Source organism: Numenius arquata, chromosome 2 (genome assembly GCF_964106895.1).
Source record: "Numenius arquata chromosome 2, bNumArq3.hap1.1, whole genome shotgun sequence".
Taxonomy (NCBI): domain Eukaryota; kingdom Metazoa; phylum Chordata; class Aves; order Charadriiformes; family Scolopacidae; genus Numenius; species Numenius arquata.
Window position 1 is genome coordinate 33,205,172 of NC_133577.1, and position 21,114 is coordinate 33,226,285.

Here is a 21,114-nt window from a genome sequence, read left to right on the forward strand (position 1 = left end):
AATTTCGATAAAGCACTGAGCTGCTCTGCTGCAAGGTGTGGGAACGCCGGCAGGGTCTGCAGTGCGCAGCAACCTGCCCCCCTGGCAGGGCCATGAGAGGAAGGGGCCTGTGCACCCCTCTGATGGCTAACTCCTGGCAGCAGGGGCAGGGGCACAGCGACCTTGTCTCACAGCCCCCTTTGCAACAAGCCCCGCTTTAAGCTCTCTGGCTGGAAGTGGCATTTACTGAACGACTAAGGTCTGCAGTCCTGCTGCAACTGGTAGCTGCCCAGTGCTTTAGGAGAGCAGAGGAAGACAGTGGGGAGTATCACCAGCCCCTAAAGTCTTCTCATTCCTTCTGCCCCCAAGTCCTTGTACTTATATCAGGCACTTAGCCAAGCACAAAACTAGCTTCCCAGAACTTCACAAAGACGAGAAGCCTTAGGGACCAAATATGAGATAGGAACGAAAACCCCTTGTCCTCTAGCAATACGTGTAAGTCCAGCTCCCTTTTTCCCCAGGTGAGCTGTTCACTGAAGAGAGAAGGGAGAGGAGGCTCTGCTGACAGCAGCTATTCCCCCTCTCCCCGTCACGCAGACAGCTAAGAAAAGTGGAGGAAGTCTCTCATTAGGAAACAGAGCCATTCCCCACTAGATCCTCTTCACCAATCCTTATCTATGTGACAGCCATTTCCTGCTCCCCATGCATCACAGCATCCCTGTGCTTCCAGCCCTCCTCCCCCTCTCCCCAAAAGCAGACAGCTACTACCTCCTCCACAGTGCCAGGCAGCCCTACCTGCTGGTGAAATTCATCCCTGGCAGGCTGCCCTTGATGCTCACAGGGTGAAACCTGCTTGTATCACAGTCTGTTGCACCTTTGCATCACCTACTGTTTGTGATCTCTCTTTATTTAGGTCAATACAGTATCTAAAATAACCGCGCTTTGTCTAAGAGCTCTAGATATCACTCTAACAATGAAGTCTGAAAAGTCTTTATGAGTTGAGTTTCCTGTGTCTGCTAGCGCTTGTGAAAAGCGACCAGTTCAGGAGGGAGAGCTGCTCACCTCATGGTTAAGTGTCCTGCTGCAGGGAGTTCCATGCTGCAACGCAGCAAAAGTCCCCATTCACACAACTCACCAGGTCAGTTTTCAGGTAGGTGCTGCTAAGAAGCCAGGAGGCAGTGTGAGAAGGAAGGAGTTACAAGGAGTAGCAGGAGGAAACAAGGATAAGGACATTCATCCAAAGTAAAGAGGTAGAGGCTGGGATGATTTTGTTCCCTCTGTGCTTCAGTACTGAGGACTGGCTTTGGCACTGCTCATTGCACAGTGTAACAAGCATAGGCTGAAAAAGCTGAGTGTGCAGGCAGGGAGGTGGGGCTTCTCTCCCCCTTTATAAATTATAGTAGCATTTTTAATCAGAGCAGTGTCCCGAGTTTTGCAGTAGGATAGGACTGCTCACTGTGTGTAGGACTGTGTATGCTGAGTTGTGGGGCTACAGGGACAGAACAAACCCCTTTTCCAGACCAGAGCAGGAAAAAAAAAATGCAGCTAACAAGAGACATCAGAGGATCAAACACTCTCTACCGTTTAATGGCTTCAGGATAACGCTGTGCCATCTCCCCATGCTCTTGTGGAGCCTCTTGGTGCTGGTCTTGTCACAAGAACCGCACTGTTCAGAAGTAGGATTTGTTGCTGCAACTGATGCTTTCCAAGACTCATCCCCCATATGTCCATGCTGAGAACGGACAGTATCATTCCGTAAGCAAGATTGGAAGTGGGGTCTCTGCTGATCCCTGATGGCCAGAAGCCAAATGGTCCAATGCAGCGGTTGTGACAATGTTCAGTGTGAGAGCTGCTAAACCTTTCAGATCAGCAGAGTGTAACACGTGCTCTGCACCAAGTGTCCACGCAGCTTGCAGCTGGGCTGCATACAGCTGTCCTGCCACCAAAGCATCACAGTTACTTCAGAGTTTGCTCTGAGCGAACTCCAGTGCAGCAGACAGGGCTCCCTGCATGCCCTTGGCATTTCCACTGCCCTTAGCGACGATGGGAGAGCCTCCTGCCTTCCCTTCCATCTGCGTACAGACAGCCACAGCCCAGTCAGCAGCGGAGAACACCGGGAGGCAATTCTGGGGAGGAGACACAGAGCAAAGTAATTTGGACTGTGGAGCACTCTACAGTCTGGAGGAAGAAAGGTTACAACGTTCTCTTGTTATGCAGCCTGGGCCCTCACCCACCTGAGGCAGTCATGACCAGGAAAACCGCAAAGGCTGAGCTTACACATTAATGCTGTGTCCTGCCCCTGGGCAAACGCAGCCTGGAGCACCCAGGGATATCTGTGCCCATAGATTGAAAACATATCTGGTCCCAGTATGGTCATCTCAGGTCCTACCCCTCCATGATTAACCATCACCGAGCAGAATCACAGGAAAAGCCTCAACTGGGACCTGCTGAGCAGTGGATCCAGTCCCCCTTTGCAGGCAGGTTCCCTGTGTCTCTGCAAGTGTTCTGCTTACCTTAGACACCTGGCAGGCACACAGCACCTCACCAGAAACCTGAGGGCTGAGCAGCAGGACTGAGGTGCCAGGAGACTTGTCACACAGCTGGTTCACTACCTTCATTAGGATCTAGGAGAGGCAGGGAGAAGATGGGTGAGGCTACAGAAAAAAAAAAAAACCACCCCAGAACTATCATGCAGCAGAAAATGTGCCCAGCAGCTCCCTCTTGCTCTATGAGGTACAACTGGGCCAACAAGTAATGTGAGTTACTCACAGAGAGGGAGTCAGCTGGGACAGTATCAATGATGACAGGCTGGTTGCAATGTTTTGCTAGCAGGCTTTGTGCCTTCTCTTCAGCCTGGAGGAGGAAACACACGGCACTTCAGGGAGCTACAGGTGGCAAAAGGTGGGCTGGATGGGGGTATTATGTATACAACATATGTACTTAGGGAATGGAAGTGCTGCTCTGTGGGACAGAGAGGGGATGTACGTGAGCAGAAGTAAGATCAGCAGAGTGAAATATTCACATGAAGACCTCTACAACCCTCCTTCCTCAAAAGCAAGCAGAGATGAACTGCTTTCAAAAGTGGAATAGACAGTGACCCGTTTGGGCCCCAGCCCCTCTCCTGGACCTACACAGGGTGTCATGTCTCATGCAGGCTCCTGCTTTAAGAAAATAATAGCTCTTGCTAGAACATTAAGTCACAAATAACCATTTCCAAAGGGCTTTTAATGTAATCACATAAATTAGCAAGACACAAGTGCAGTGGGAAGCCAGAACAATACCCACATGGCAGGGAGAAAGGCTCTGTCCTGCCACTGTCTTACTGTGTGACCTTGTAAAGCCCATTTTCAGGGCTACCTCATCTTCCCCATGTATAAACACCAAAGTGATGCCTATCTACCTGTTGGTGTTTGCCAAAACTGCCAATATAGGACTCTCCATCCGCACAGGCAGAGAGACAGGGAATTCTGCAGGTGTCAAAAGCCCAGTCATTCATTCACTGCGTTTTAAATGATGGCCAGTGAAATCAGCCCAACACAGGGCTTGTGTTGCACCGTGTGTGATTGTACCTGCCTTCTTCTGCCCTCTAATGGGACCCTAGCAACTGAGTGGCTGCAAAGTGTGACAGACACCAAATCCACTGGCGTTTGCCACACAGTGCTATTAGCAGGCTGCAAGTGAGTGTGCTGCTGCCACAGTACCTGCTGCATCTCCAGTTTCTTGATGGCTGTGTTGGCTGTTCGCTGAAGTGCTTTGAGGACAGTCTGTAGTTCTTTTCTTTGCCACTGGGGCATTGCAGTGTTAGCCACCACCTGCAAGACAATTTGCTGTGTAAGGACACTAAACTGTACCTAGAAATAAACTGCTAGTTCTCTGGGAGGTCAAGCTGGAGCCTGGCCTCCTCCCAGACCCTCTTATACCCCTGTGTGATCAGGTCAGCCAGTCACTGTGGTGTGTAGCTTTCTCTTTTCAGCTGGGCATCAAAAGACGGGAAAAGCCTGGGAACCCATTTTCACTGTTTTATCCTCCCCACCACTGTCTTCTCTCACATTCCCTCTGAGAGCAGGTCATCTGCAACAGAGGCCCCTAGACACCAGTTGAAATCTTTGGGACCAAAGCGGCACCAGCAGGTAGCAACATGCCCTTGCTATTGACTATGGTAAGATGCGAACCTGTGTTCTGGTCTCAGCCGGGAAAGAATTAATTTTATCTCTAGTGATTGCTGTGAAAGGAATGTCAGCAATGCATACTGTTTTAGTTGTTGCTAGGTGATGTTTATGCTTTCCAAGAACTCTTTTCAGCTTCCTACAGAAGCTGAGAAGGAACATAGACAGAACCATGGAATGGCCAATGGAATATTCTGCACCACAGACGTCATGCTCAGTATATAAATGGGAGTTGGCTGCAGGTTGGAAATCCGCGATCACTGCTCGGAAAGGTACCAACTCACCAGGTGGTGAGAGTGACTTGTGTCATTATTATTATTGTTATTTTCCTTTTCTGTTATTAAACTGTCTTTATCTCACCCCATGAAATTTTTAGTTTCCCTTTCCCCTCCTTTTCTCCCTCTTCCCCCTGCCCTTCTTGGGGGAAGAAGGAGAACTGCAAGAGTGGCTGCGTGGTCCTAGCTGCTGCCTGTGGTTAAATCACAACAACCTGGTAGGGAAGACATCATGTGCTTCAAGTGTATAGATCTCACACTGGGACCTTTCTGTACAGGAGTGTAATCCTTACTTTGGTCAACTGGCCCACTTCTTTGGAGAGGTTCTGCATCTCAGGAATAGAGGTGCTCCTCTGCTTCATTCGTAGGGAGACAGAGTCCACTTCCATAGCCAAGCACTGGCCTACTTCCCGGGCCTGGAGAAGAGGAGGGAGAGAGCACTTCAAATGCGGCAATAGAAAGAATGAACAGGGATGCTGAAAGTGGGGAAGCAGCAGGGTCACAACCACTGAAGTATTGCTCCGCATGCAGTGGGAAGACACCTACAGGCAGCGGCTTTAAGAATTACTGTCCCCAAGAGAATCTGGAATAGAATGTTCCACTCTAGATTTACAACCAACACTAGATGGTCACACCCAGGGGACCAAGCTGTTTCCTCAGTATCTCACACCAAATCATGAGGATTTCAATGAAAAAAAAACTTGGGAGCCCCATTTACTTCTTAGTGCTCTTTTTTCATTAACTAATGCAATCTTGAAACTAACAACTGAAGAAACAAAAGAAACACTAAAACTAAAGAAAACTCACTAGTTGTTCAAGTACATTTCCTGAGGTCCAGTTCAGCTGGTCTTGGTGTGTTTCTTAGTGCCTTCCCCAACACCAATTGTATTGGTTAATAAAAAACCAATACAAGCTTTTTTTCACTGTGAAAATCCTTATGGTTTGGAGCATTTCCTTTCTGCCAGATCTTTGTGCCCATGATGGTCCTGCTAGACCAGGACAGCAGAGAATATATAAGAAAAGCTGTGGACAGTGAGGACTGCTCTGCCTAGCTAGGATATACATCCCTTCTTTCAAGTCACTCCCTCATGGCTGCAGTCTCCCTTGTCTGATTAACGCACACACACAGAGCTCCTCTCGGGGGCTCTCCAGGTCAGCACTTCCACCAAAGCATGCAGATGTGCCCTGCAGCTTTTCATTCCCTCTGCACCAAGAAAAGCCTTGCTAGGGACACAGATGCACAGGGGACAGCCAGCCAAAAAGCAACAGATTTGCAGGGGTGGGCTTTGCCTTTCATTTTCCCAGTTCCACTGACAGTGAGTCACTCTACTCTAACTGCAGCCTTAAAGGAAGCAGGCAAGGCTGCAGGGCCCTGACACTTCCAGATATTCAAAGGACAGAGCGATCTCCTGGACACAATAATAGGTTGCTTACTTTTTATACAGACCCATCCAGGCCAGAACCACAGTTTAGCAGGAAAAAGACTAAAGAAAAGAAGCAAAAAGGGTTGTAAGAATGAGGCCAGAGCCCTAGAACCATAAAGTGAAAATCCAACTGTGATAGGCAGGAGGTGAGCAGAAGGTGAAATGAAAGCACAAAGGATCACACCTTTAAATACCTACCTGGGGCCTGAAATTTATAGTCTAGAGACTTCCTGATATTTTGTGCCAAGTTCTTATTTTGGAAAAGGGGGTCCGAAAGGAGGAATGAAGGTCAAGGAGATGGGAGTCTAGTATGGGGGGAATGGAGGTGAACAGTGAGGTACGGCAGCAGAGCTGGGTTCAGGGGTGAAGGAGAAAGCCAGACCAGGCATAGCAGGGAGGCTCCAGGCAAAGCAGAGGGAAGCTAAATGTCTAAGCAGGAACCTACAAAGTTGGGTCCTTCTGGCATTACCTTCACAAGGCAGAAACCTCAGTTCCTCCTTTCTTACCTGTTTGGCTTGTCCCCCTGTCACTGCAATGACACGGCTAATCCCTTTAACAAGCTGACGCTCACTGATGATGGCCAGATCTTCTATAGCTCCTGTTTGTAGAAGGTGCCTGCAAAGTAGGCAGAGAACAGGACAGAAAACAAGCTGCTCTCTGGGAACAGAAATCAGGAAGTTTGCTTTCCTTTTAGGCAAGTCTCAAGTCCAGCAGCCCCTCCCCAACCCCAATAGCTTCAATCCTTTCCCATTCCTAAAATCCTGATGGCTCCCTGTCAGGCAAGAGACAGAAGAGTTGAGGCTACTCCAGAGGAACCTCTATGCTACCTGCCCAGCAGGCTGCTGTCAAATCGTGCAAAACAGCCAAGTTCTGCCTCACTTTCCTCTCCTTTTCTTCAGTAGGGGGAAGAATTGGGATTTTTCTCTTCTACTCAGCAGCTACTGAACTTTGTAGAAAGAAATTTTTTCCTCCCAACTCCACCACTCTCTTGTCAGGCCAGCTCACAGACTGGCAAGGAGATTCCAGTCACAGGGTAGTTGTGCAGTCACAGGGCACTGACAACCTCCCCTTTCCTTCTTGGCTATTCAACACTGGATATGAAAACAACTACAGTGTCTCAGGTTCTGTTACCACAAGTAATCATTTCAGACACCTTCACAAGAACTGATCATTTCCACTCCTATGCAGTTTCTTGTCCCACTACTCCCACAAGAATGATCTCATGACTAGAAACTTGCTCATTTTCAGCTGTATCTGCTCAAAGGCCAATTTGTTCCTGGGTTTTTTTGTGTGTGTCAGCATTGTCCTAAGATTGATTAGCTCTTCTACTCTCATTACTGCTAAAAGTAGAAAAGGGCGAAGATAATTAATTAAAATAACCAGAGCAGTCTCAAGATCTCACAACCATCTCAGTCTCCTGCTGGGTCCCCAGCTCTCCTGCAAAGCCAAAGCACTGCAACTCTGGTGTGACAGGCCCTTTCCCACACTCTGATGGTGCCCTGCAGCTTCCAGGTTGGTTTCAGACTAGGAAGCAAGGAAAAATGCTTTGCCTTTCACTGAAGTTTTCTCACCTTGGGACTTCCAAAGCTTCATAACTAGCCTATCCTGTCCTCACAAGATCTTTCCAGTGATGAAACTTAGTTGCACAGGGACAGGGAGTGGAGCTTGCAATAATGTCTCTACCTCAGCCATCAGTGCCCACAAACACACATTCTGACTGCAAGTAAAAGTCACTTACGTCCCACAGCAGAGCTCCACAGAGGTCTGCATTGCAGCCTCAGAGTCGCGGGTCAGCACAGTCTCCACAGGGACCCCCAGGGACACTATCCTCACTGGATCTGGATACCCCTGACAGAGGAGATAGGGATCAGCAGCTAACAACATGGTCCTGCAGGGGCACTTCCAGACTAACTACATGGCTTCAGGTCTCTGCCTCACTTTTCCCGTTCTAGAGCAGCCCCAGAGTCAGGGACAGCACTGCTTCTCCCCACAACCAGCCACCGTGGGGAGAAAGAAACAACTGGGTGACAATACAAGCTTTTGGTGCAAATAAATGAGCAAAAAGCCTATGCATCGCCAGCCTCCATGTTTTACAACACAGCACTCCTGAGATCTCATCTCTGTCCTATTTTCCTTCATGAGTTTTGGGAGTCCATTCCTTTGCAGAAACCTCTTGCATCAACACTTCTTGTGACCTAGATGATTCCTGCTGAAGGAGAAGGCTCATGAAGATGTGCCCTGCCATCCTGTCATACCTCATCCACTGCACGGAGTCCCTGAACTCTTCTTGCCAGTGTGAGGGGGACCTCAGCCATATGCACAACCTCATTTCGTTTGATCATATCCTGGACCACTTGCTCCACTTGCTGCAGCTGCTCCACAGTCACAGGGCCCTGAGGAAGTAAATCAGCCATCTTCAGGAGAAGCCTCCTGAGAGGTACAAAACAAAGGAGGGAGAACTGCGGCAGGGACCCCAGGAAGCGCAGCTTGGGCGTACCACTCTCCCCCTGCATCTCATCTTCCCTCCTTGTAAAAGGGAATTGTGAGCATTGTGACCCTCTTGTCTCCTCCTACCATAAGGGATAAGGATTTTTATCTTAGAGCATCAACCAAACTCTTCAAGACAGACGCTGCAATGAGTGACAGACTACCAGGGCCAGTACTCAGCCTGACCCAACAGCTTTTGTTTCCTAACCCCTCTCACCTGGATGACGAGCACAGACATCAGACATAGCCAAGCTGGTGAATCTCTTGGAGACCCCTTTACACAGGTCAACCCCATAATCATTGGCCTTGTTAAGTCATTTCCCTTCTGATACCCATCCATCCCCTCAGCAAGCCCTGCTCAGAGTCAGGTCAATGCAAAGCAGCACCAGTCGCATCCAGAGGGCCAAGTTTCAATGCTCAGATAAAACATGACCTGTCTCTAAAGAAGCCATTATGGTGAGAGGAGAAAAACCCTTGGAGGGAAGGCCAGTACTGGGAAGTTGGTACCGCTGAGAACAAGAAAACAGAAGCCCAGAGTCACCTTGGTATCAAAGTCAAAGCGTAGCCGCTCTGCCGTCACATGGGACCCTCGTTGCTCTGTGTTGTCACCCAGGATGTGGCGGAGTGCAAAGTTCAGCAGGTGGGTAGCGGTGTGGTTCATCATGCAGGCTAGTCGCTGGGCCTGAAAGAAAGTACAGACAAGTTGTCAGGGAGTGCTGGGTGCTTCACAGCTTGGGAGGAGCAGAGGATGGCATGAAGAGATAAGGGAAAGGCTGCATGTAAGGGGATGGGAAAAGATGGAAGACAAAAACAACGGGTAGCACAGCTGTCAGATGAATTTATGTCACAGGGCAGATTTAACTTCTTTTCCCATGGGATCACCTCTGTAAAACAGCAAAGGGTAGGCTGGATACTTCTGGACAGACAAATGGCTCACAGAAGATTACAGAGTTACTTATGAGGTCTCCTTCCCATTACACAGTACAATGAAAAGCAGTCTGAGGAATACAAGGGACAAGTCTCTGCTGGGCCCAGGTTACTCAGGACATCACTAGACTCTCAAGGCAAGCCCAGGAAAAAGTTAAGAGCAATGAGTTATCACCTCATCCACAAAGAGCTGCACTTGGTCCCCGGCATGCAGGGTTTCCACAGCAGTGACCTCATGGATCACGTAACCACCACAGAGTCGAACCGATTCTACAGGGAATAGTATGTCCTGAGCAAAGAGAGACAGAAAGATGAGTTAGGACGCAGGGAACATCCAAAGACGTGTGACAGGTGCCTGCTTGATCCAGCTAGGAAACACAGACCTCATTGATCTCTAAAAGACAGCAATGGTGTGGGAAAAGCAGGGACAAACTTACTGCCAATGCAACCAGAGGGCCTCAAGCCTTCCCTGCATCCAGCCACTCACTGTACAACATGTTGAGGCTGTCAGCTTGCAGCGGAGGGGCAGCAACACCACCCATGCTGATGAATTTTCCTAACGAAGATACTTGTCCATGAGAAAATGGACAGCAGCTGCCAAGGCACCTGTCTCAGGCATCCAAGGTGCCATTTCTGCCTCATTGGGCTGGCAAGAGAAACTTGATCCCTGCTTCAGCTTGAGAAGTGCTGAGCAAGGCACTATCACATTCTGCAAGGCTAAAAAGGCAGCATCAATGTCCACAGGTGATTCTCAAGAGCTAGAGTGTGGGGGGGAGATAAAGCTGCACTCCATGTAACTTCCTAGGAGAGGGTGAAAGCTCTCCCTCTGGCAAGACTTAAGAACATGCTGCAAAGGTGGAGGTCCTGATGCTTTTAGGGAGGAAAAGAGCTTTTGAACTGGGTTTCAGGTTGGGCACTGCTTGCAGTTAACTGCCCAGGACTGGCAAGAGACAAGTTACTCAGCTTGTGGGCTCTCATCATTGATTGCCTTCTCTCTGCATTGCAACCTCAGCTGGCAAGAGTGCAGCACATTAAAGATGACTTTACAGCATTCCCCAGCAAGAAGAAATTGCACAGCGCTGAGAAAGGCAACCAGAGCAGCAGGTCCACCTCTGAAGTTACTGCTACTTCTCCCTCACTCTCCCATCCGCAAGGCAAAGCCAAGGGAACTATCAGGAGTCAGCAGCTTGCAAATTAACAGAGTAAAACAGCCCATCACTTGGGGAAGTCTGCCTGGCCTCAGCATCCATGGTGGCCTTGGGTTCAGGCGCCAAAGTGTCTCACCTGCTGTCCTAAGCGTATCATGTAGCCTTGGTCACAGGCTTGCCCACCCTGCTCTGCATAGAAGTTAGTCCTGTCCAAGATGACACCACAGCGTTGCCCTGCCCCAACCTCCTTCTGGAGAGACTGATCTCTGTACAGCATCAGGACAGTGGCCTGGCATGGGCTGAACTCTGTCAGGGAGAAGAATATTGCAGCAATTAGTGCATACACCCTGTAAGATTGCAACGGGAAAGGAGGGGTCACTTCCCCATGCCAACCCTTCCAACACCCAGTCTCTACTGAAAGCTGGCACCTTCCTTTGCCTTGGTAGGAGAGGAACAGCTATGGGCCGAAAGGACAAAGGATCTGTTATTTGGAACCAAGTCAACCCTCACTTACCCAGTGATAGACCTGCTGGGTAGCAGGCAACCAGGCCGGGACACCCAATCGGGCTCCACGTGAGCCTGATAGAGCAAGATTGCCCAGAGAAGTTGTGGATGCCCCATCCCTGGAGGTGTTCAAGGCCAGGCTGGATGAGGCTTTGAGCAACCTGGTCTAGCAGGAGGTATCCCTGCCCATGGCAGGAGGGTTGGAACTAGATGATCTTTAAGGTTCCTTCCAACGCAAACCATTCTATGATTCTAAGATATATCACATACATGTCTGCATCTTGCTACACGGCATGCTTGGCCAACCTGACTGCTTTCTATGGAGAGATGACTGACTTGATGGACCAGGGAAGACAGGGGTTTCACCTTCCTTGATGTAGCAAGTTTCTGACGTGCTCTCCTGTAGCCTCCTTGTAGCCAAATTCCTGTGACATGGACTGGGCAGGTGGACCATAAGGTGGGTGTATAACTGTCTGGACAGTTGGCCCCACACAGCATTGCTCAACAGTTCAATGTTCAACTGATACTCAGTTACCGGTAAAGCTACTTGGTGGCTGATATTAGGGCCCAAATCATTTAACATCTTTATTAATGACTATCCATGACAAGATAGGATGTACCCATATCCTGCTTGTGTATGGCAATAAATTTGTGGGGACCGGTTGATATATTGAAGAGCATAGCTGCTTTTCAGAGGCATCTCAGCAGGCTACAGAAATGGATTGACAGAAACCTTGTGATCCTCAGGAGCAAGTTGAACACAAGTCATCAGGGTACCCTTGCAGCAAGGAAGACTGCCTGCCTGCTGGGCTGTAGCCAGCAGGTCAAGGAAAGTGATTATTCATCCCTATTTAGCATTTGTGAGACTACATCTAGAGTACAGGAAATTCTGGTGTACATAAGCAAAGAAACTTTTCACACTAAGATGATAAAGAACTGGAACAGGGCGCAGAGAGGCCGTGGGATCTCTGTCCTTAAATATATTGAAAACTTAAATGGACAAAGCTCTAAGCAACTTGATCTGACTGAGAAGCTGATGTTCCTTTGATCAAGAGACTGAACATCCAGAGATCCCCTCCAACCTCAATTATTCCATGATTCAGTGACTGAGGAGGTGGGACAGTGCTAGTTTGGAAATTCCAGCCAGTGTCACTGCTGGGTTTTTTTCCCCTCCATTATGCTCTTGCTGTAGTATATATAGTTTGAATTGCCTCACTTTCTGCTCAGTGTGGGTTGCCCCCAGCATGCTGGGTAAGAGGGAACTGGCTGTACACAGCTATCTCTAATTGTTTGTGACAGCCACACCACCTCTTACTCTCTGTGGTTTAGCTTTATGCTTTCCCTAGAGCATCAGCAACCCCAGTTACCCTAACTGATAAAGAGCCTGCACTGGCATCTAGTGGTCTGACAGAGAAACAGCAAATGCACTACTTTAAACAACTGCCTAAAGCCTTTGCATAATTATTCCTCATTCTCCCTAGCATTCACACCCAAAAGAGTAATTGCTGGTGAGAGAATTACCTCTAGCAGAAATCAATAGTCCTGGCTTCACCACTGCACAGTAATACCAACCCAGAGCCCACAGCCTTGTCACCAGCCCAGAGCCTTCCCGGGGACACACCAACAGCAGTAAGAAAAGCACCTGCTTTGGGATGAGGTACAGTGCAGAGAAAAGATGAGGCAGCAAGCTGGGCAGGTTTGAACCACAAAGTACGTGTTCTGCATGCATGAGGTTACGCAGTAAAAGAAGCCTTGTGAGGTATTCCAGTGCCCTCAGGCAGAGCTTGCCTTGCAGACGGGACCTGGCCACTTACCGTACTGCCCATGCTGCCCAAGCGTGTAGGCGTACTTTGGAGAATCATCAGTAGTAGGCACATCGTTGCTTTGCAGCTGAGCCAGTGAGTGCACATCAAGGCATGTGTTTCTGTCATCCAGCTGTCCTGCCTGTGGGCCACCAGCCTTCCGCTGCAGCAGAGCAAAGGCACAGTTAGATGGAAGATACCTGGGGGCACTCAAACCAATAACAGGAACTATAAGGCTAGGAACAACTTGTTCCACCTTCCTCCAGGCTGATGGAGGCTACTGCTAAACCAACCCCATTCCTTCAAACCCCACAAGCACTCAATACCACCCTGTATTAGCCTTGAGGCAGGCCATAAGCAACACCAAACACAACCCTCCCAGCACAGCTGGCTGTGAAACTTCCAGGCCGTTAAAGCTCAGGAGAGCAAGCCTTTGAACTGATTACTGCACAGGGTGGACAGTGCAAGTCTTCCAGCACTACAGAGACCAAGGAGATTTTGTAAACTTCATAAATCACTTGTGCTTTGGGCTAAGCTGCTTCTGCTTTGTGTGAGGAGTTGGAACACATGACTGACAGAGGACATTCCTAACCTGTATAATTCTACGATAACCTCCTCTCTAGCAACGGTCATCACCATAAAGCATTTCTACTGATCTGAAGAGAATCACCAGCCAGTAGTTCTCAGTCCCACACCCACAAGCAAAGGCATTGTGACCATACTGCTGTTTCAGACCCACTTCCCCTTCAGGGAAAAGGCACAAGGCCCTGTGGTGCACCCGAAGAGCCTCAGTAGTGAAAGGAATTCTGCCTCCATGCTCACAGGAAAGAGGGAAGGCTCTGAATTCTGACAACATGGTCTCCTTCTTACCTTTGCATCTTCCAGAGCAAGTTCATTAAAAGCAGCTGAATCCAAACTGATTCCCTTTTCTTCAAGCATTAAGTCAATCAGATCCAGAGGGAATCCCAAATTCCCATAGAGAGACCAGGCTACTTCAGCTGTAGGACATAAAGGAGGACATGAACTCTGTGTGAACACAGAAAGCAAAGGCATCTCAAGATTTGTTTGGATGGGATCAATCTAGTGTATGCCTTGGTAACTGCATTCACCTGCAATATGTGTAACTGCACTGGTAATGGGGAAGGGAAGAGAAGCCATGCAGTAGTTCTTGTGCAGGACTGTGTATTAATGACGCCCCACAGCCCCACCCCTGTTAAAATTCAGTGCAGCACATCTAGACAGGCAGCTGCTCTGGTTAGGTCCTGAGCTCCTTGTTTCAGCTATGTCCTGTAAGGACCCAGTTAACAAGTCACTAAGGCAGCAAGGTAATGCTTCTAACTTCCCTGGTGCCTAGTTTGTTGTGATAATAAAGTTCTAGCAAACAATTGTAATCTGAAGAAAGGAGCAATGTCTGCTCCTCTGCTCAGGGCTAGAAGGTCACTGAAAACATGTGGGGGAGGCAGACATCCACCAGAGTTTTGACAGCAATGCTTGAGAGGGCCTGGATCAAGCCATCTTTGAGTGCAACTTGTCAGAGGAGCTAGACTCACCTGGGAAATTTGTGGAGGGCTCCATCTGCTGCACTGTCCGCTCGATGATGCGCCTCCCACGCTCAAGGGAGGACAGAAAAGCCGCCTCGTTCTCATTGATGATATCCATGATCTGCCCAAGGATCAGAAGAAGGGTTAGCCGCAATGCCTCAGGGAGGTCCCCAGCTCAGCTCAGCCCTGCTACCACTGGACTCCCTGCTACAGTCAGCTCAAAGCACATCAAGTAGGTGTCTAACAGGGTGCTGTGTCTGCTTGTCCTGGTTTGGGGTGGAGCAAAGCCAAGTCTCTGTTCAGTGACAGAGGCTCCTGCTGATACTTATTGCTGTGGCAACCACGGTCAGCTGACTTGCTGGTTTACCCCAAGGAGGGGATGCACCTGTGGGGAGGTGTGGACAGGTCAGGTGACCCAAACTGACTGATCAGGTATTCCATCCCATCTACCATACTCAGTATAAAAGCTGAGGGATCAAGGAGGCTAGGTTGGCTTCTTCTTCAATGGCTGGGCTTCTTCAGTGACTGATGTCTGAGGAGGACTCTGTCAGTTTGTCCACCTCTGATCCTGATCCATGCGTTCCTGAATCAAGATCCACAATCCAGTTCCCATCCGTCACTGAAGCCAGTCTGGAGCTTTCCCAGTGCCTGTCAGTGACATCTCCCTTGGAGCTTGATATGGTTTTGTACACATTTGTACATATATTCTATCTAATTCGTTATTTCCTTTTTAATTTTATTATTAATATTTCATTAAAATAGTTTAGGTTCTTTCTAAACTCATAAATCTCTTTATCTCCCTTCTTCCTCTCCTTAGAGTGAAAGGTGGTGGAGAGCATCTGTCACCTGGTCGTTGGCCAACCTGGCCCAAACCACAACTGGTCAACTGGCACCCAGAAGGTGGAAATGAAGCACTCTGTGGCTATACAGCTACAGGTTTGAGGCCTGCACCCCAGCCCACTGAGGCTCATCCGGGACAATTCATCTGTTGTGGTTTGGGCCGGGTTGGCCAATGCTCCCAGGGAGATGTCACTGTCAGGCACTGGGAAAGCTCCAGACTGGCCTCAGTGATGGATGGGATCTTGATTCAGGAACGCATGGATCAGGATCAGAGGTGGACAAGCTGACAGGGTCCTCCTCAGACATCAGTCATTGAAGAAAAAGAGCCCTTGAAGAAGAAGCCAACCTAGCCTCTTTGATCCCTCAGCTTTTATACTGAGTATGGTAGATGGGATGGAATACCTGATCAGTCAGTTTGGGTCACCTGACCTGTCCACACCTCCCCACAGGTGCATCCCCTCCTTGGGGTAAACCAGCAAGTCAGCTGACCGTGGTTGCCACAGCAATAAGTATCAGCAGGAGCCTCTGTCACTGAACAGAGAGTTGGCTTTGCTCTGCCCCAAACCAGGACACCGCTCAAACCAGCCTTTTTGTTCTGCAAGTATCCACCACCCCACAGCTACAATGCATTACTAAACAGCGCCAAAGTCATTGTGCCTCCTGCCACCATTCCTGTCAAGGAAATAGTGACCAGCCACCTAGGGAAGGCTGGAGGCTGACAAATGCTCCCTGCCAGACATTCGTGTCTGTGACCCAATTAAAATTGCATGGCTGGAACAGCCAGAGAAATTGCTCGTTGCAGGAGATGTCAGCAAGCCAGGACTAGCCTTAAATCACCAATCCACTCTGGAAAAAAGGTACCCATGCTAGGACAGGCTGTACTTGCACTCAACAAAGGAATTACCCTAGCTTTTTCAGCGCAACAGCTGCCTTGTACCAGAACAAACAGTCCCTGGTAAGGATCTAGTAGAGCTCCCACAAGGAAATCTGCCACAGATACTTCTTGTGCCCAGGATAAAAACATGTTCCCAGCAAATCTCAGCCCACCCACGGGAACATGGTTACGGAGGCGGCTATGCAAACTCCTCCAGCTGAGTCCCAAGGAAGGGCTGACTTCTGCCCCTGAGAGCAGCGCCTCACAAAGATAATGAGAGAGGGGGTTTCTCTCCAGGGAATTCCACGTTGCTCACCTGGTCTGCATTCTTCGTCAGCTCTGGATAGGCATCTCCCTGTGGGGTGAGCCTCCATTAGTTACAACATCCTCAGCATCTTCTCGCAGCATGCCACAAGAATTACAGAGGTTTCTCAGGCAGGCGAGCATTAAGGGAGCCCCAGGGACAGATGCACAGGGGGAGAATCACACGTGGACTTGCAGCTACCATATCCTGGCTATTTCCCTGTGACCCGCCCCTGCACAGCATCTGCTGGCAAACGCATCCATTCACAATAGGAAGAAAGCACTGTTTTTTAGGATGCTGTTAGTAGTCACACAGACCAATTTCAGATGGCTTTAACCAGATATGACAGCTTGGAAGCCACTACCCCCAGGAAACAACAATGTGCACTTGCATACACTTACACACACACGTGCTGACTGCATCCCTGGTCACACTAGGCCCCCTCCCTCCCATCACAAAAGATCAGGAAACAAGAGATTTTTTACTGCTGTGATATATAGCACTAGATACACCCTCCCGGAGCTCCTTTGCATCCACAGTTGTCTCCTGACAGTGTACAGGAAAGGGACATGGGGCTGAATAGGACACGTTTTTTCACTCTTTTTTTTCACCCCTGAGGTAGCAGTTTTCACTCACCAGCACTTCCACTACAGTAGGTACCAGGGTGGCCAGGAGCCCAGGTGGAGCGTGAAGGACTTCAGAGCAAAAGCGGACAGCCCTGCGCAGGATCCGACGCAGCACCAGTCTGAAAGCAGAGCAGGATTCCCCAGGCAGCCACGTGAGCATTCCTGCCCAGCTCCCACATCCAGCACACCCCCAACACAGCTCCTCTGGCCTCATCTATCGACACAATCCAGCTCCTCCCCACGCTCTACACCTATCCAAGAATAAGCCTACAGGCTGGAACCTCTTCCAGGCTCTCACCTTCTTGCCTCCCCAAAGCTCATGCACTCCCTATCTTGGGCTCACACCAGAACCTCTCCCTCTGGCTGTCCATATTCCTTTCTAGACCAAACTTGCTCCACTCCATGCCATTTCCTTATGTCCTTACTCTGCTCCGGAGAAGCCTGGGTAGATGCCATCAGTGATGCACACGCACAAGGCGCGCACGTGATCTGCCACCACACGGTAGGCCATATTCACATGCCCAACATCAGCATCCCCGACCAGACCTTGGTATGGGGGCCCCCCACAGCCCTAAAAGAAAAAGTAAGGAGCCAGATCAGCAGAAATTAACGGCTGCAAAAGAAAAAGTTTCAATGCAAGAAGCAGCCAGTTACACTTGATATCATGATTCTCAACTACCTCTGAACCTTGTACACCTAAGATATAATCATGAAATCATTCCACAGCATTATAGACCAAGACTTCCGTACCTAAGACAGGTCAGCCAATGCCCTTGCACTGAGGAATTTAAGAAAGTTTGGAGGAAAACCAGATCAGCAGTGCTGATATCCCAGCACTGCTGATTTCCAACCTGGAATCCTCCCCGCTTTCCCCAGAACGCTGCTGTGGACCTGGCTGGACATACCTCCTGTCTCAAAATACCGCACAGTGACATGTGTAGAGAAGGCTGTACTATGGTACCAGGCAAGAAGTCTGCATTCAAGGAGCTTTTTCTTAGCCATGACTCTGAGCAGAAGCATCGTCACCTTGTGAATGGCATCCAAGATGGGAGTGAAGAGATCTGTGTCGTAGTTGGAGCGTTTGTTCTGCAGAATTGCCACCAGCCTTTCCAGGCCCATTCCTGTATCCACGTGGTGCTGCGGCAAGGGAAGCAGATTCCCCTCCACCTCTCTGCCAGCCAGCCAGGAAACATAAAAGGCAAAAGAGAAGCAAGGGTCAGTTCAGGGACAAAGAAAAGAAGCAGGCGAGTCAAAGAGAACAGGACAGTGACAGGGGATGGAAACAGCAGATGACAACAAAAGGAAGCTCATAGACAAGACTAACAGCAGCCTGCCCCGGCACTGTCAGGCAGCCAGGATCTGACCATCAGGTAGTCAGGACAGACTGTAACACAGGGAAAAAGGCATTCCCCTGAACATGGGCCCAAGCCTTCTCCTCCTTCCCAGCAGGTTTCTCCAGGCTGCTGCAGACCTCAATAGACCTCTGGGACGCAGCAGTGAGGGAGAATAGGCAGCAGAGGTTGAAGGAGGACAGGACAAATAAAGCAACCGGGAACAAGAGGCACACTGGACACATCTCCATAGCTTCCCTCTTGCTCCTGTACTGCCACCTCCTGGAAAGCAGTGAGATGTCCAAGACTATACACGCGTGATTTTGGAGTCAGACTCGTGAGTTCAGACCAGATGCCTGGTACCTGTTGTACTGCATGAAAACGAGGTTCCAGATCTCCACTACATCGGGGCTGCCCTGGTTCACCAGTGCCGCAGCATTTCTGCCACCACCCACGTGGTCATAGTGGATCTCTGTGCAGGGACCACAGGGACCTGTGTCTCCCATCTCCCAGAAGTTGTCCTTCAATGGAAAAGGAAGCACGTGACTGGCAGGCACCCTGCAAAAGCAAACAACAGAGGTGGCAGCTCTGGGGCACGTACACAAAGCACACAGTAGCCTAGATCACACAGAAAGTTGGGAGGAATCCTTTCTGACTACTACAAACTCATTAACCAAACACATTAGGATGCCTTTATTTCTTTTCAAAGAGAATTACTCTCCTTAGCAGGAACAAGCTGCACCAAACCAGACAGGATCCTACTCACTGCCGGGAATGGCTGGCAAACTCAGTCTGGCTCCTGATGGCGGATACAGGCTCCCCACTGGGTCTGTGGAGCCACCTCCCTCCTAGGAGGGAATTCCAGCAAAGCTAAGACCTGATCACAACAGACAGGGCTAAACGCCAAGAGTGGCATAGAGCTGGCTGACTTGGGTTCAAAGCCCACAAACAGCATGCAACAAGCTCCCAAATCACAGCAGTGCTCTCAGCAACAGCTTCATCCTCACAGCGAAGCAGCCGTTGTTAGCTTTCAGAGAAGAACGTATTCTCCACAGCTCATAACGGAGAGGAGGCAAAGGATCAGAGAACCTTCACGTACTTCATCCAGGTGAGCCAGTCCTACGTACACAGCCCCCCAGACTGATAACATCTGAGAAACAGCTTAAAGGCCAAGTGCCCCAGAGTGTTCAGAGCCCAGCTGACTTTTACAAACCAGAAATGAAATGAGTTTAAAAAACAACTTTTGGCCCCTATATCTGATTCCATGAACTAAAAAACAAATGGGAGACTATGGAGACTGAGGTATCAGCATCTGCTGCTCAGTACCTCTCCTCTAACACACTTACCCCAGGCGGAGCCACACATCCCTGCACTCCTCATCGGCGCTCAGCCCCAGCGAGGAGTCTCCGCCAAAATAGGTGACATAGAGACGATCTTTGGGGATCTCGTAGACCTCTGTCAAGAGCTCCCAGGCCATGCTACATGCCTCCTCCTGAGCAGGCAGGGAACATAAATGAAGCACAGTAACCCAGGATGCACAATGATGCAGGAAAGCTCTTTAGAATGGGAGTCAATCACCAAAGAAGTTTATTTCAGCTGCTCTCTCCCTTTCCAATTTTAAGGCTTATTGCACAGAGCACGATGAGGGTGAGTCGGGTGAGTCAGGTAAGTGAGACAGCTCACCGCTGCCTGTGGAAAACTGACACTCCTAAATTATTGAGACCCTCAGGATCACAGCATGGTCTATGCCCACATGCTTACCAGCAGTTACATGGATTATTTTCTTTCTAAGGAAAGAAATGCATTCACTAGCAAAAGAATTAGCATCCTTTATCCTTTTTCCCTTTTCAAACTTTCTAGTTACAAGCGCCAAGTGAACCACTAGCCTCTTTTCACCTTATTAAATAGTCAACTGGCATTCCTGCAGAGAACTTTGGTACGTGTTGTTCACAGCTTTGAAAGGCTGAGCGCTTTAAGAGTCTGCAGGGCACGTTTAGTGATTCAGCACACCAGCTGACTATCTCTGCTCCAGGCCACAGAGCTCCCAAGAACTAATTTGGAGCTTACCAAGATGCCTTCTGCAGACAGTCCTGTGGCGCTACAGCACAGCTCCGAAAGAAAGGCTGCATTTCCCCCTGGAGAGGGTTTGCTCCTGTCATCTCACCTTAAAGTAATCCCCAAAGGACCAGTTCCCCAGCATCTCAAAGAAGGTGTGATGGTAAGTATCTCGGCCCACGTCCTCCAAGTCGTTGTGCTTCCCTCCTGCACGCACGCACTTCTGGCTGTTCACCACCCGCCGGTGCTGTGCCAGCTCGCTCCGGGGGTGCACTGTGCCCAGGAAAATGGGCTTGAACTAGAAATCGAGGCAGAGACACCCGCTATTGCTCGATGCCACCCAACGCGTGGGGGTGTCTGCGCCCGGGGCTCCCGAAAGGCAGACTCGGCGCTGCCACAGGCAAATGGGGAGGGCCGGAGGGCCACCGCAGGAGCGCCCAGTGAACGGGGTCACTCCGAGACGGGCCGCCCTCCTTCGAGGAGGCGCTGGGAAGCCGGTAGAGGGGACCTGCGGCGGCGAGGTATAGCCCCGGGCCGGAGACAGGTCGGTGGAAGCAGGGTAGGGGGAGCACCTGGTTCATGCCCGCGTTGACGAAGAGGAGCCGCGGGTCGCCGCGGGGCCGTACGGGGGCGGAGGGCAGGCGGCGGTGGCCGTGGCGCTCCTGAAAGAAGCGGAGGAAGGCGGCGCGGACCTGCTCCGCCTGCGGGCACCCGCTTCCCCCGCGGCGGGGGCTGCAGCGCCATTGCCACGGCACCGCCAGCAGCAGCCGCCGCCGCAACCGGCCGGCCGCCGCCATCCTGGTCGAGAGCGGAAGTGGGGTGGCGGCTTCC

The 21,114-nt window shown here is 50.0% G+C and overlaps 1 protein-coding gene and 1 non-coding gene across 2 annotated transcripts; both read right to left on the reverse strand.

Moving 5' to 3' along the window:
• Positions 1-866: 866 nt before the first annotated feature.
• Positions 867-21,080, reverse strand: AARS2 (alanyl-tRNA synthetase 2, mitochondrial). Its single transcript, XM_074161534.1, has 22 exons — positions 20,856-21,080; positions 20,393-20,581; positions 19,575-19,720; positions 18,592-18,786; positions 17,924-18,068; positions 17,323-17,468; positions 16,908-17,016; positions 16,284-16,322; positions 14,263-14,374; positions 13,583-13,710; positions 12,725-12,875; positions 10,543-10,712; positions 9,434-9,547; positions 8,873-9,013; positions 8,100-8,237; positions 7,583-7,692; positions 6,351-6,459; positions 4,714-4,836; positions 3,681-3,791; positions 2,749-2,832; positions 2,493-2,603; positions 867-2,105 (listed from the first exon to the last, which is right to left on the reverse strand). The coding sequence occupies exons 1-22, from the start codon at positions 21,078-21,080 to the stop codon at positions 1,941-1,943; spliced, it is 2,961 nt and encodes a 986-aa protein (XP_074017635.1). The 3' UTR covers positions 867-1,940.
• TRNASTOP-UCA (transfer RNA opal suppressor (anticodon UCA)) lies at positions 15,144-15,230 on the reverse strand. The gene has a single exon. It is a non-coding gene; the product is annotated as a tRNA-Sec (tRNA).
• Positions 21,081-21,114: the final 34 nt, after the last annotated feature.

What these genes read in the sequence shown, in the direction of transcription:
- AARS2 (XM_074161534.1), bottom strand. Translation starts at nt 21,080, where the DNA reads ATGGCGGCGGCCGGCCGGTTGCGGCGGCGGCTGCTGCTGGCGGTGCCG. An exon ending in GTTTTCATGCAGTACAACAG is followed by an intron (nt 18,069 to 18,591) that starts GTACCAGGCATC and finishes GCTGGCTGGCAG; the next exon opens with AGAGGTGGAGGGGAATCTGC. An exon ending in AGAAACTGGAGATGCAGCAG is followed by an intron (nt 2,833 to 3,680) that starts GTACTGTGGCAG and finishes TTCCTCCTCCAG; the next exon opens with GCTGAAGAGAAGGCACAAAG.